This window comes from Phoenix dactylifera, chromosome 3, assembly GCF_009389715.1.
Source record: "Phoenix dactylifera cultivar Barhee BC4 chromosome 3, palm_55x_up_171113_PBpolish2nd_filt_p, whole genome shotgun sequence".
In the NCBI taxonomy this organism is placed as follows: Eukaryota; Viridiplantae; Streptophyta; class Magnoliopsida; order Arecales; family Arecaceae; genus Phoenix; species Phoenix dactylifera.
This window is the reverse complement of record NC_052394.1, coordinates 2184432-2199024: the sequence shown is the minus strand read 5'-3', so window position 1 is coordinate 2199024 and position 14593 is coordinate 2184432. Positions and strand designations below refer to the sequence as shown.

General features: G+C 38.3%; 2 protein-coding genes across 6 annotated transcripts; both read left to right on the top strand.

Annotated features, from left to right (window-relative positions):
• Nucleotides 1–1961: 1961 nt before the first annotated feature.
• Nucleotides 1962–13091, top strand: LOC103710110 (protein SIEL). Of its 5 annotated transcripts, none has more exons than XM_039124230.1 (10): nt 1962–2840; nt 2970–3050; nt 4783–5013; nt 5195–5386; nt 6651–6791; nt 7946–8035; nt 9122–9609; nt 9723–11852; nt 12032–12233; nt 12401–13091. In XM_039124230.1, exons 1-8 carry the CDS (start codon nt 2130–2132, stop codon nt 10633–10635), a joined length of 2847 nt encoding a protein of 948 aa, XP_038980158.1. In that variant the 5' UTR covers nt 1962–2129; the 3' UTR covers nt 10636–11852; nt 12032–12233; nt 12401–13091. The 5 variants fall into 5 exon arrangements, with proteins under 5 accessions (XP_038980158.1, XP_008793958.4, XP_038980159.1 ...); XM_008795736.4 differs by lacking the exon at nt 12401–13091 and having other exon boundaries at nt 9723–10153; nt 10301–11852; nt 12032–12353; XM_039124231.1 differs by lacking the exon at nt 12401–13091 and having other exon boundaries at nt 9723–11084; nt 11177–11852; nt 12032–12353.
• A 763-nt stretch (nt 13092–13854) lies between these two features.
• On the top strand, nt 13855–14382 carry LOC120110327. Its single transcript, XM_039125144.1, has one exon. The coding sequence runs from the start codon at nt 13855–13857 to the stop codon at nt 14380–14382; it is 528 nt and encodes a 175-aa protein (XP_038981072.1).
• Nucleotides 14383–14593: the final 211 nt, after the last annotated feature.

Genomic DNA, 14593 nt, shown 5'->3' with positions numbered 1-14593 from the left:
TGAGTTTAAAACTTAGCAGACTAATGCACCATTTTTTTTTTTTTTTTTGAGAGAGAGACCTTCTTATCATGTGCATATATTAAAGCATTAAGTTTTATAATAAAACGATGAAAATTCACCATGATATTTTATTGGTAAACGGAATAAAGCAGAGATTGGAGTCGAGAAGGGAGAGGATTGAAAAAGAAAAAGAAGAAGAAATAGGAAGAGATAAGGAGAGGGAGAGGGGAACCAAACGATCCAATCCATGCCCGCCCAATAGAATTGATGGATTTTGATAACTTCCACTTGGATGTATTATTAGTGCACCTGAATTATCTTAATTGCTAATTACGATAATCAGTGTATTACTTTGATTATATTATGATGCCTATAGGAGGAAAAAAATCAAAGTAAAAAAGCATGGATTTCAGAATTCAACCTTTATTTTTTTTATATAAGAAACATTTTTTTTTGGTAAATTGAAGGAATTAAACCATTCAAGCATAGATACATTCATAAGAATCAGGAAATAAGATATTTAGCAATTAAATCGGTATATTTGCCAAAAAATCTTATAGCATGGATCTATAATTTGTCATGTAGGATACCATTCAATCAGCTATATTATTAGATTTTCTATGAATATGTTTAATTTTTATAGAAAACAACCTCAGAACAACCTTTTCATGGATGAAGAAATTGATGGAAATCTTGATCCATCATTTAAGACATGGAAGAAATGGTTGGCCATATGAATGACATCTCCAATTTATTACCTTACCAAACTTCATCTTGATTGATTTGTGATTGATTGTACCGGCCTTACCAAACTTTACCAGCCTCCTCATACTACATAAAGGCTGCTCATGTATATTGTAACACACAGACAAAAATATAATTCTCTTCTCTTATTCTTCTTCTTCAACTTGGTATCGGAGGTAGGTTATTATGTCTTGTCATCTTTCTCAGAAGCCTGAAGCCTCAAATCTTCTACTTTTAAAAATTTTGTGGCCAAGCGATGTCCCCATCTTTGAGCGCCTGCACCCCCACGCATCAGCCCAGATATGTGTCGTGGTTCTTTTCTGCCTTATAGAACTCCTTCTATTAATGGAGTCTGTCAATTCCGTAACTTTAAAAAAGAATAAAAAAAACTACATGTGCTAAAAAAGATCGTCCACGAAGAGAGACCGTCTGTATTTTTTTTCTTTCTTGTCCAGCCTCTCAATCTATCATCTTTTCTATTAAGCCGTTTATCCCATTCACGAGGTCTTTTTTCTCCTTTCTGGTTTCTTTCTTTTCCTTCAAATCCCTTTTTTTTTCTAGGATCTTTGCACCGAAGAATTTATGGAATCTAAGGAATGATAAGTATATAATTTCTTACGTTAGACAAAGCTAAGAAATCATGTATTGGTACTGATGAACAATATATATTATAAAAATTATATATCAATTTATCTAGAGGCGTGTATTAGCTTATGAAATGATTAATTTGCTTGGTCTATATTTTCTGATCACGTAGCATCTACTAATAAAAAGTATGTTGTAGAAACTGTATACCGATTTATCTAGATATGTATATTAGATTACTGCTATGTGTGTATCAAATAAACTTGCAGTATGTATCAGAAAGTATGTATCATCGGCCGTGTAGAGTGTACTGATACATATGATGTTCTAAAAATTGTGTATTAATTTATTTTGAAGTACGTATTGTGTCGCTAAATGACTAATCTGCTAAGTGCGTATCATCTAACCGTGTATCATATACTGACAAACACAATATTCTTCAAAGTATATATTGATTTATCTAAATGTTTATATGGATTTCTTAGATGACTAGTTTATTATTTTTTAATTTTTAATTATAAAATTGATATAAAAAAGCCTATAATTTTTATTTTGTTAATAATATTAAAAAATGATAAAATAGAAAGCGGCCCCACAATTATTTCTCTGGTGCCGCCCCGTATGATATTTGTTCGTCCTTTGTCGGAGGATTCTTTTGGTCCAACGCCCTTTCGACGCCCCAATTGAAATCCAAGCTCGCGGCCTCCCTTCCCTCTTTAATCCCCAAAACCCTCGCGATCTCCATCCCTCGCTCCCTAAACCCTAGAGCCCATCGTCTCCTCTCTCTCTTCCAAGAAACAATGGAACGGCTTCTTCTCGAGAGGCTCGAGCTCCACCTCGACCCCCTCTCCGACGAGCGGCGCCGCCTCCGAGCTCTGGCCTCCGCCAGAGCTCTGATCGCCAACCCCGACTCCTCCGACTCCACCTGCAGCTCCGCTGTCGATACCCTCATCCGCTCCCTCGACGCCCACCCCGGAGACCCCGCCTTCCTCCGCCCCGCCCTCAAGCTCCTCGGCGAGGCGGCCGTCCTCCACCGCCCCGTGGCCCCATCCGTCATCGCCGCCGTCCGACCTTTCTTGAAAGGAGGCAAGTGCCTCGCTGCGGACGCCGTCGCCGTCCTCGCGTCCATAGCGGAGAGCAGCCCGGAAGGAGGCGGAGAGGGAGGCGTCTCTCTGCTTGCCTCAGTACTGGACGAGCATCTGCTACTCTCGCTTGCGTCGAGCCCTATCTCGTTGGTTCGATCGCGGATTCTTGATCTGTTGGTCTCGAGTATTGGAAGAGCTCAGAGTTCTGTTTCTCTCCTACGGCCTCATCTCATGCTTAAGATACTTCTTGGCCTTGCGGTGGACCTCTACCCGTTGGTGAGGAGAGCGGCCCTCGATGGTATCATGGCGTTCTGCGAGGTTGCTGGATCTGATATCGACAGTTCGATCATCGACTGCTGCTATGATTGTGCGGTCGAGCTTTTCAGGGATGAAGATGAGCTGGTGAGGTCCGCTGCTGTTCGGTTGGTGAGTAGTTAGTTAGACAATTTTCTTTGCATGCCATGGATTATCATCTCTTTTCAAAATTTATCGGGCTTTAATAATCGTTCTATATTGCTAAAAGTTGGCATAATTTGCATGACTTTTGGTGGTTAGGTCAGTAAGTGCGGCCAGATGTTTGCAGCGAGCAAAGAGAGAACAGCAAACACTGAGAGAATGGATGTGATCTTTGTTCAGGTATTTGTGTTTGATGTGAAAATTGTTGCCTTTAGCATGCTGTCATTAAAATACTCGTATGAACTGCACACTTACAAGATGCTAAATTGACCATTAAAAAAAGTTGATATGCTGTGATAAAATTCATCTCAGATAGTTGTCTGTCATCACGGTGTCTGATGCATAACTTATAACTATTTTACTTTTCTTTTTGATTTTTTTTTATTTGCTTGGTTCATTGCGTGCCAAATGTTTGTGAATTTAAGTCTTGCTTTTAATATCTGTTTCTATGCAAAGAATGCTTTAGACACTGGTTACGTCTTCTAATTAGATGCAACTTAAAACTATCTTAGTACGGAAAAAATTTAAATCATGTACCAAATTAGTTGCTGCAGCCAATGATATTTCCTCAGATTCAACATAAGCTTAATTTGAATTGACAAATCAAATTAATATCAAGTGGTAGTCTCTGGCATTCATTTATTAAATATCATGAGCAATTAGAAGCACTTCTAAACTTGATTGGTTTTTTCATGTATACTTTCTATGTTATTTCAATGAAATACGAGGATTCTTTGCAGTATATTATCACATTTGTCAGATGCCTTTTTCTTGAACTTTTGTAATGAGAATTGCATGCTTACTAGCTATGTGACTAATACTTCAGTGGTTGACGTTACTTAAGCTTTGTAACATCTTGTTAGCTGTGCATCTTAATGCCTGCAGAATTTGATTGATTGACTGTTGACATTGCATTTTTAAATTGCTAAAATGAATGTGCCAGTGTCAGTCCAATCCCATGATAATATCATATTAGTTGCATTGTAATCTTGTATGGTGCATGCCGATATAGTGATTTGACAAGAATGCGACCCTTCAAAATTTTTCTCGTTTACAATATTGAGATGAGAGATGGTTTTTCTTGTTCTTGGTTATGAAGTTGAAAAAAATATCTGAACAACTTAGAGAAGCCATTTATTCCTAACCAATCTGCAATGTACTGTAAAAAAAAGGGTCTGGTCTGCTACATCCCGTCTAAATCATATTTGAGAATGAGCTAGAGCAGCCATGATGCCTAGGGAAGCAGATTGTGGGCGGATATGGTTTCAACAAAAATATATCATACGATATAGACAGTTGCACTTGCTATCTGTATGAGAGAATATGATAGTTGTCACACACACAAACATATAGGAAGATAGGAATTCATTAGTCATGTGACTAAGCAAGTAGAGCTCCTTAAGTCAAGATGATTTAAGCATGTTTACTTCCAAGTTGGAACATTATAATTCATTTGACTCAGTGAATTAGCCCTTAAGGTTTTGCAGGCACTAATTTCCAAGGATTCTTTTAAATGAGGCATTTCTCATTTTATTTTGCTTCCTGTGCTTGTCTGACGTATGATGATCATTTTAACAGACCATGATGTGCTGAATAATTGGGCTTCTTGTACATGACATTTTTGTTTTTCCTAACATGTAAAAAAGGTGCCTAACTTGTCCATCCTTTGTATCTGTTTTTCTCATTTATTACTAAGATGTATTATATCTTGTCTCATGAGTTCATATCAGAGTGAAAAAAGTTGACTCTACTGCTGATTTCCTCACACACAACCTTATGCGCATATATGCTTCCAAATTGATTTGTAGTTTACGCTCTACATTAAATATCATATTTTTAATTTCATAGATTAAAAGGTTGTTATCTTATAGATGTTATTTTTTGTGTTTGTTTTTAACTTTTCTTCATTCAGCTTTGTTCAATGGCAAGAGATATGAGTATGAAAGTTAGGATCGAAGCTTTTCTTGCCCTTGGAAAAGTACAATTGGTAGCTGAGAATGTTTTGTTACAGTCTCTTTCAAAGAAAGTTTTGGGGATTAGAAGTGGAAGCAAAACTATTACTAAATGCTCTGTAAATGAGTCTAAATTTTCACTATCAGCAGCTGGTGCATTCGTGCATGGGATTGAAGATGAATTCTATGAGGTAACATTGGAGTCTATGATGTCCCTAAATCCTTTTGGTTTTATGTTCCAAAAATAGAAAAAAAACCTTTTGGTTTTCCTGACAACCATGACGAGAGACATTTTTATATGTCTGATTGTGTATTCTTTTGGGGGGTTTTGTATGAAAAGCTGCATCTTGCTAACATTCTTTTGTACTCTAGGTACGAACAATTGCCTGTAAATCCTTGGGGATGCTCGCAACTTTTTCTATCCAGTTTGCTGACAATGCTTTGAACTTATTAATGGACATGTTGAATGATGATGCAGAGGCTGTTAGGTTGCAGACTTTGCAGACACTGTTTCATATGGCAACACACGATCGTCTGATGGTGCAAGAAAAACACATGGACATGGTATGCACTTGCCATAAGTCGTGTGAATATTAGAGCCAATATCTTTATCGGCTCAACTTTAAGCATTAAGGATGTTAAGTTTGACCTGCCTTTTCTTTCTATTAATTCACTTTTATTGCTAAATTTTGTTACTATTATTCATTGTTCTTTAGTCTTTCACTTCTAATTGGGAACTATAAAAACTCATGCAATATCTTGAAAAATTACTCTAAAGTTGTAGACCTTGAATCAGTTCTTTAATGTTTAGCAGTGGTACGTTTCTGATAGCCTTCCCGCATTGTTTCATGATGTTTGTTTTTGTTGCAAGTTGTTATCTGTTGATGATTTCAGGACATCATATTTAGCATTATGCTATGAAAGAAAGATATTGAGGAAAACCTTATTATATTGATTAACTAAAGTTATTGTTCTTGTAACTCTTTTCTTATGGTTATTTGAGATATAAGAATACAATCTAGGAGAATCAGGCTATTGGAGGAAGCTGTTTCTTCCTCTAATTGGGAACCTCAAAGTGTGTTTTAGAAAATGAAGTGTATCTGGCATCTCTTATATGCTTTAATGATACTTTATATAATGTGATAATAGTATTTCCTACATATTAGCTGTTTTTGGAAAAAAACAGTGCTAGGGGATCAGGCTTCTGATAAATTGCTAAACTATATAGGGTGTCTTATTTTGCTAACTAGTGCAATCATTGTTGATCCAGCCATTAATGAAAAGAAGCTTGGCCAATTTATCCTTGTTAGTCGCCACGTTAAATTAATATGAAATGGTAGGATAATAGCCAGGTTATACATCAGTTCCACTCCTCTCCTTTTCAATAAGGGTTTGACCGTCGGAGAAGAGAGGGATGAACTTGACCAAATGAGGCTTAGCTTAGTGGTTTGATGCCCTGCTTGTAGAGGTCTGAGCTGGAGATTTTACTGCAGGGGAGCTTGACTTTTAGAAGTGTGTCTTGGTAGGTAGCATCTCTTTTACTTTAGGTCTGTGCTTCACCACTATAGCTTACCGTGATGACTGCTTTAAGGTGTAAGCTGAGTTTTCTTACATTAATAAACCTTCTTTGTATGTCCTTTGCTATTTTGTTGGACATTGAGACTCTCTCAAACTAGTTTCACTGTTTGGACCCCACCAGACTTGCAATCATAACAATATAATATGATGAATCCTGATTGCATGTATGCATTCAAATATTTTTGCTGCCTTATCATTCTCATATGATTTAGGTTAATGTTCACAATGCAAAACTCTGTTGTATTTGCAGTTTCTTGGTTTGTTAGCTGATATTAGTGCCTTAATAAGACGTGCAGCAAGGAAGGTGCTCCAGCTAATGATGCTACCTGATATTAAGACTTTTAAGTTCACAATTGATTGTCTTATCACAAACTTGGAGACGTATCCAGAGGTTTGATTATCTGGCTTTATTTTGTAGCCCGTTTTAATGCTATTCTTTAAACAGTAGTATAGTTTGATTTTTGGCATCTTCTACTTTTGGTTACTTATCATTCTTTCCATAGTGCTTGTTGTTGATATTTGTATTTGACATTAAACTACATGAATATTTCATGACTTTTTTCTGTAATCGTTGCAAGAGAGACTTAATTTTTGTTTCCTTGTCTGGAGAGGAACTGCTGCTGTAATTTTGTATTTGCCTCTATCTCCCCTCCACCTCTTCAAAAGAACAAAGGAAGAAAACAAAAGAGAGTTAAACAAGGAGTCATGATGTCCAGAATTCTATTCTGCTTTTTTCTTTGATAGACTCTAAGTTATTCTGGGCATGCAATCTTCAGTTCATGTTTTATGAAGTTCTTCTCAAGCTCGTTGTATGACTCATAACATGTCAGAAAAAGCCTGTGTTTTAGTAATGATGTATTATTGAAAAAGTGAAGCACTATTAGGAATATTTTTGATAGTAGACACTTTCTGGAAGTGCTTTCTTTATAATATATTTACTTGATGGAGTACCGTGGAAGAGAACCATCAGTGTCTTCTTCTTCTTTGATATGATATAACATCTATGAACTTATACTATCTTTGTCATTTGTGCTACCATTTGTGCAACATCTTCCCTTTTTTTTGTTAGGAAAGTGCAACATCTATGTTCTTGTTACAGTTAGGAATACATGTCAGAATTTATTACTTTGTTTATTTTCGATCTGTTTATAAATTTCTGACATTCTATAATGAGGCTAACTTATGAGAATTATAATTGGATACATATCTTTGATTACAAATTAACATTCTGTTTGTGACTTCCCTTTAGTCTCCACTAGCAAATAGTTTTGTGACGTTGCTTACATTTATGATAGTTATAGATTGTTCTTATTCCTAAAGAAAAGGATTCTAGAGGAAATTTATCAAAGAAGGCTTCCTTGGTTATCCCAGGAATAATTTCTTAACTATCTACTACAATTTTCTCTCTCTCTTTCTCTCTCCCCATCCACATTCTACAAAGGTTTTCATATTTTTTAAAATAAAACATAGAACTTTTGACTACTAAAATTACCCCAAATCTTTCTTTTTTTATTTCTTATATGCGTTCCTTCCCTTTTATTTCAGGAAGAAGAAGATATATTCTTTGTCTTGTGCTTTATTGGTAAGAACCATGGAAATTTCTTCGCCAAGTTAGCAAAAGAATTCACGCAAGAGGTACAACGTCATGTCTTTTTTTTTATAATTAGAAACAATATATACAATTTTAGAATATATATTGGAAAAATATGTATAATTTTAGAATACATAAGTGCTGTATGTATTTTCTTTTTGTAGCTGATCATGAAACCTTCTCATTGGGTCCTTGGAATGTATTTAGGCGCTTTTGTTCTGGTTGATAAAGGTAAAAATTTTATTAGAATGAGAGAGTTGCAAGGCATTCCATTAGTGGTGGAAGGAAGGTGGAATACAAATTCCAAATGGTGGAACACATTCTACATGAATTTTAACTCTTCTCATCCTTTTACGTGGCAAGTTCATTGACTTTGTTAGTAGTAGGGTTCAAACACCATGAAATAGTATTTTCTTCAATTAGAGGAAAGATCATCAGTTATGAGTCAAAAGAGGAAAGTTCATCAGTTTTGCCAAATTTGTCCATAATTTTCCAAGGTAATTGCAACTATCTTCTATTATGAGACCATGATTTAGGCAGTTAATTTATAAATTAAACTATGTTGTTGCATATCAATCCCTTTCAGTAAGGTGGTTTCGGCAGACTTACTCAATAACAAAATGATTATTTTTTAAGGGCAAAATATTATGCGTTAATAAAATATCAGTCACTATTTTATAGTGCAATTTGTTATTTGATGATGATGATCGAACATATGATGTATGAGGAATCTCTAGTCATGAACTAGTATTTACTTATCAAGGAGCGCAGTGACTGTAGACTTGTGAACCACTGAGCAACAGATATCAACTATTGAGCTAATAAAGTTACACATAATAAGCCAGAGGAATCAAAGAACCACATCTTCTGTGGTGGGTCCTGTGCTATTGATCATAGTTATCATTGCCATATGGTGTGGGCTAAGTTATATATATATATATATATATATATATATATATATATGTTATTTGTAAGTAATGAACCTGTTAAAAGCTTTTGTGGGGATCTTTATATAAGGCCTTGTAATTAAAATCTTACACTTTCTTCAAATAATTGTTGTCCAATGAACTTCCCAATTTGGCAAGGTCATTTATGAACTTTGTAACCCTTTTGCCTTTGGCCTTTTGCAGATAGTACCATCCTATGGAGAGCTGAGCTTGGACAGTCCTCGTGTGGCAGCAATAGTAGTGTTGTTTATCTCATCATGCATCTCGAATGAGCATCTTACTTGTAATATACCAGTGGCAATATTTTCTTATGCAGTTTCTTTAGCTGGAAGGATCAGTTGCCCTCTGGGAAATGCTACAAACAGACATTCACTCATGGCCTATTTGTGCCATCACAGTGAAATACCTTTTTCAGATGCGGCACTGAAGTCTGAAATGGCTGAGGAAATGTGCCACTCTTGGCCATTGCGCAATGTAATATCACAAGTAAAAGTTAAGGAAAATATGTTGAGCATGAATGAGATGGCAACACATCTCGAACATTCTCAAACAGATGTAGAGCAAACAGATGAAGAATTAATGCAATCCATACAGTCTATTTTGGAAAAAGTTGTGGAAACCTGGCCTTTGATAAAGTCACATTGTTCACATGAAGCGCGAAGGACATTAAGGTCTCATAATATTTATTTACCATATATCTAAAAGTTCAGTCTTTTTTATAAAAAATAATCTCTTAAACTTATTTCTAGGAGACTTATGTGTCCTTTAATTTTGTTGCATGTAGAACTTGCAAGGAGGAACTGGAAATGATTGCTTGGAATGTTACTGGATCTCTTAGTGCTTTATTGGAATTTGCATTGCAGTATGTTCAGATAATCCAGCTGATTGCTGAAATGTGGGAGAAACTGCAACCGAAAATGTCACATATTGTTGGTATGATAACTCTAGAGGTCTTACTTGAAAAATTAAATATGGCACTCCGAAGAATGAGATACGGCTTCCCAGGGCTGTCTAGAGAAGTGGAATGCCATATTATAGAGTTAACCTTGCTTGGTTTTGTATTTAGACTGTGCAAGGTTGGAGCCTGTTCCAACTTTATGCTGAAGAAGCTGCAAGCTATAATTTCTCGTGCAGAATTTCTTTGTGTAGAAGGATCTTCTAAACTTTCTGAGTTTGCCAAAGAGCTACTAAGGTCATGTGCTAAAGGGGGAACAGGTGAAACTTCTCAGCCTTTTCCTGTTTATAAGTTACTTGAGCTCTTCAACCTTGAACAGGTGCCATTCGCTGGAAGATTTAGATGCATAAAAGCAGAACTGCAAGTTTTAGGTAATGATTCTGAGAATCCTCTGCCCGTTGTTTCAGGATTGCCTGTTGGTATCACATTCCAGATAACTGTGCACAACATTTCAAACAGTGACCGGTTGTGGCTCCGAATGGCTGTTGGTGTATCCGTCCAGTATGTCTTTCTGGACTTGTGTCAATTTACTGGCAGGGATGAAGTGAGAAGCTTTGCTGTTAATACTCCATTTTATGCTACGCCCAAAGTTCCTTCATTTTTATTGAGGGCTTGCATACTTATGGAGTGTCCATCTGAAAATGTCACTGATCAGAAGAAAGATCAAAGAGGGCCAAAGAATGATATTTTTCTACTTTGTGAGGAAATTGATGTTTATTTGGTCAAAATTGATTACAGATGAATATGAAGACTGGCAGTTTTTGCGACTTCTCTGAATTCACTGATGGGATAAATTAGCAACAAATGCCCGTCAGTTGACTTCTATTGGCTGCAGCAAATTCTCCGCACAAATTGGGGCATCTATTTATAAGCTTATATGGGATGAGACCTGAATGAATATTGAACAATAAATGAACATCTGCATTGTATATTGTTGTCACAATCATAGCTGGCTCTTCACGATATTTTGCTTGGACTAATTGGTGATCAAGAGGAATCTTGCATCTGAAGTTGTTGATTGGCCTGCCAGTCAAGAATTACCTTATAACCTTTTTGCTAGTTGTACCGGGAGTCAGCAATGAAACCACATTAAGAAAAAAGGACTTTTAGAAGGTTTCTGCTGACTCTCGTCTTGTGCTTGTTCGAATATCCAGCTTGGCCAATAATTTGCAGTTTGGGTGGCCAAATCAGGTGGTTGATCTATAATTTTTTTTCCTGGGCAATATCTCATGTTGTTGCGGCTCTTTCTTTGCTAATTTTCACGGCTTTCTTTTTATATCTAGGCTTTGTCATTGTGGATTTGTTTATTGGAAGGCAAATTGATCCGCAATCAGTATTTGCCAGCACGATGTTCTCTTGATTCAAATGGCCAAAACAAGCAGCACATTGTAGAGGTAATGAACTGAAATTTGACAAACCACACCTCTAAGGGGGCTGTGGAGATGTTTTTGTTGAAGCATTTTTTTCTAGCAGACAGTAAGCAACAAAGAAATTTAGGACCTGTGCAAGGAGGATGAGCTGATATTTGTGTTATACATTACTGCTCCGACTTGCAAGCTAAACACCAGACTGGAAGCCCATGAAGCATTTATCCCTATCTGATTAAGTTGATTAAAATACTCAGAATCAGTTGGCTCTGGCGGCACTTACTTTTAACGCCTATCTCATTCAATCAGGATTTCACAGTTGAAATCAGTTGGGTGCAGGTACCTCCGACCAAGCTTCATTCAATTAGGATTTCATAGCCGGACTAAAAATGGGCACTTCTGCACCTTGATTTGGGTTGCCTTGAAATAAATTGACTCCATCTGGACGTTTGGGATTTTCTAAATTCTGATGTGCTGTTGTCTACTTTCGGTGTCACCCATGGTCTTTCGTTTTTGTGGGGAAAACATCCAAATTTTGAAGTAATTGTGAAGAACTTCCAGCCAACTGGGAAGTTAGAATATTTTGAAAGAGGTAAGTTCCTTGCATCCTTTAGGTTCTTATTGCAATCAAGTTCTTAGGTAGGACCATAGACAATCACTGTTACTAATGTGGCCGGACACCCAAGATTTTTGCTATGTGCCATGATATATAAAATATTGTTAAGAATTCAACCTTGTCAATTGAACCTCAGTATACTTCATGATGTCCAGGTGGCTGGTTTCTTTTGTTTGGCACTGTATGCTCTGGCTGGCTGGTGATCCGTTTGTTGTTAAAATGTCCTGAACCATCCTGACTCTTCAAGCGTCATCAGAAATTGTTGGTAAATGTTCGGAGTCAGAATATAACCGCCCTGCCTACTAGATAGTGGTATACCAGAGTGTCCCTTCTGCTATTCATGGTATTTGGTTGCAGGTATGTTTATCATAGTCATTTATTCTGGCATTCAGGATTTTATCATGATGTTATATGATGATGGTACTGTCAGCAAAATATTGCATTCCTTTTATATATGAAATCCTCTAGTTTTTTTTATATTGTGATCCATAATGTATGTCGTCTGTAAACTTCTATGCTTGTAGTGTGGACTACGGTTGTAATAGGGAACCTTCCCATTGGTGCGGTCCCATGATTATGACGGCCCGGGGTGTCCGATTCCTTGCAGACCACGTCCTTGATATTTAAACTTACGTGAGTGATGGAACTAGGTGGACAAACTCTTCTTCCTTTCTCCCTTCAACACTGGTCTTTCATTACCTGTTAATAGAGAAAGGAAGATATTCGTTGGTAACTAGCATACGTGAAATGTGTGGCCTCCATTTAAAAGGAGGCTCATCGAGTAGACATTCTGGACCAAAAGCAGGGGTAGCATGCGTTGATGGCGATTGCCACTGCTCTCGGTGGTGACCATAATGATAATCCACGTGGATTTACTTTGGTTATGGACACTTGAGCCGTGTCCAGCGAGTCTTGACCTGTGTCTTAACTGCTCTCTCTCTCTCTCTCTCTCTCTCTCTCTCTCTCTCTCTCTCTCTCTCTCTCTCTGTCTGTAGTTGAACCAGTCCTGGATGACTGCATGCTCCCCTGCACGAGCTCGATTCGCTATCTCCAGCCCGGCCAGGTTCGTTTACGTTTGGTGAAACCACCGTCTGGTGCTTCATCAGCCTATCCTGTGCTCGTTCATGCCACTGTCTAACTTTCCTCTAGTGTCGGATTTTGTATACTGATGGCTCGCTTAGCCATGATTCGATGGCTCCTTTGGGCTATCCGTATTGACGTTCTTATTGGTGTACATAAACGTACTGTTTATCTTATTGCAAGTCACTATTATTAAGTTGTATAAGTATTGATTGGTCGTTGCCAAGCGTACTTGTAGACCCAGCCCCTGGCTCGTATCATGGTTTGCGCTTGATTTTATAGGTCATCATCTCAGACACGTAACATATTACCATCATTAATTCCCAACGACCCTTCCGACGTAGCGGTAGCCTCTAATTTCTCGTGGCCATCCTGTCACCTTGTGGAACGGCAGTCCGGTGGGAGGTCACCCAACTCCGGATTTACAGACGGGTGGGGAGACTCCAAACTGTAAGTTAATCTATTATTAGGGCCCTTAGGGGGGGTGCGGGGGGATGATTATAGGCGTGTGATTAAAAAACATATCATGACCTTAACAAAGGGCCAAACACCATCATTTAATAAGCAGTTATAGGCTGTAGGGCAGAATTTGGAGATAGCTAACAGTCAGTGTCACTTATTGCTAATGATGTCACATCATACCTTCACACACCCGCACAGACACTTCACACAAAGGAATGGTAAGCCATAAAACCCACCATATGTGTCAGCCGAGTCCACTTCCCTCCGGTGTTCGTTCTCCTTCATGACCGATTCTTCCACTAACCTTTCCGTCTTCCTTCGCAGCCAAAGTTTTTTTCCTCATCTAATTAATCTCGTCCCTATCCCTTTTTATACGCTCTCTATAAGATAGGTATAAAAGGAAAAAAGGAACTCCGAATCCAGAGAGGGGGAAGGGATGAGCTCTGTGTGCAAGTCTTCTGTTGGGTGCGTTGACGCACGTGTGCCGGTGAGGGCAACCTATGTCAACCTCTACAAGTGGCCGGAATCCGACGCCGAGTTTGTGAAGTGGGTGGCCGGAAGAAGAAGAGAAGGAAGCGAGCACAGCCACACCGGCAGCGCCGATGGGAGAAGGAAGTGGGGGCCGAGCCCGAGGGTGGTGGATAGCTACTCATGCCGGCAGATGTATCTGAGGAGCTACACCTTCTCGAAGAAGGAGAGCTTCCCGGAGAAAACACAGCGGTGCCTGGGCAAAGTTAAGGAGAGGGCTGTCGTCTGCCCTTTCCTCCACCAGAGGTCCGATAGCTTTGGTAGCATCTACTCAAATATCAGCCACAAGGATGACATGAAGAGGAAGAAGAATAAGAAAAATAATAAGAAGAAGAAGGGCTGCGTGGCGGCGAAGCAGCTTCTCGATTTCATCTTCCGGCGCCTGCTCTCCTGCACCTCCAGCGTCGACGTCGTGGATCGCTCCTCGCCTTCGTGAGGATATCTATCTATATCTATACCGTTTATCACATCCTCCTCCTCCTCGGTTTTCTCCCTTCAATTTGTAGTGATGTTTCTTCCCTCCTCTAAAACTAGCGGTTTTATCGTGTTTTCGCTCTCCCTTCTTCCATTCTTCACCGGAGATTCGAGTATATTTATATGTGTGTCTAATTGCATTGCCGAAGGTGCTGTCTTGTCTTGTTTTGCAT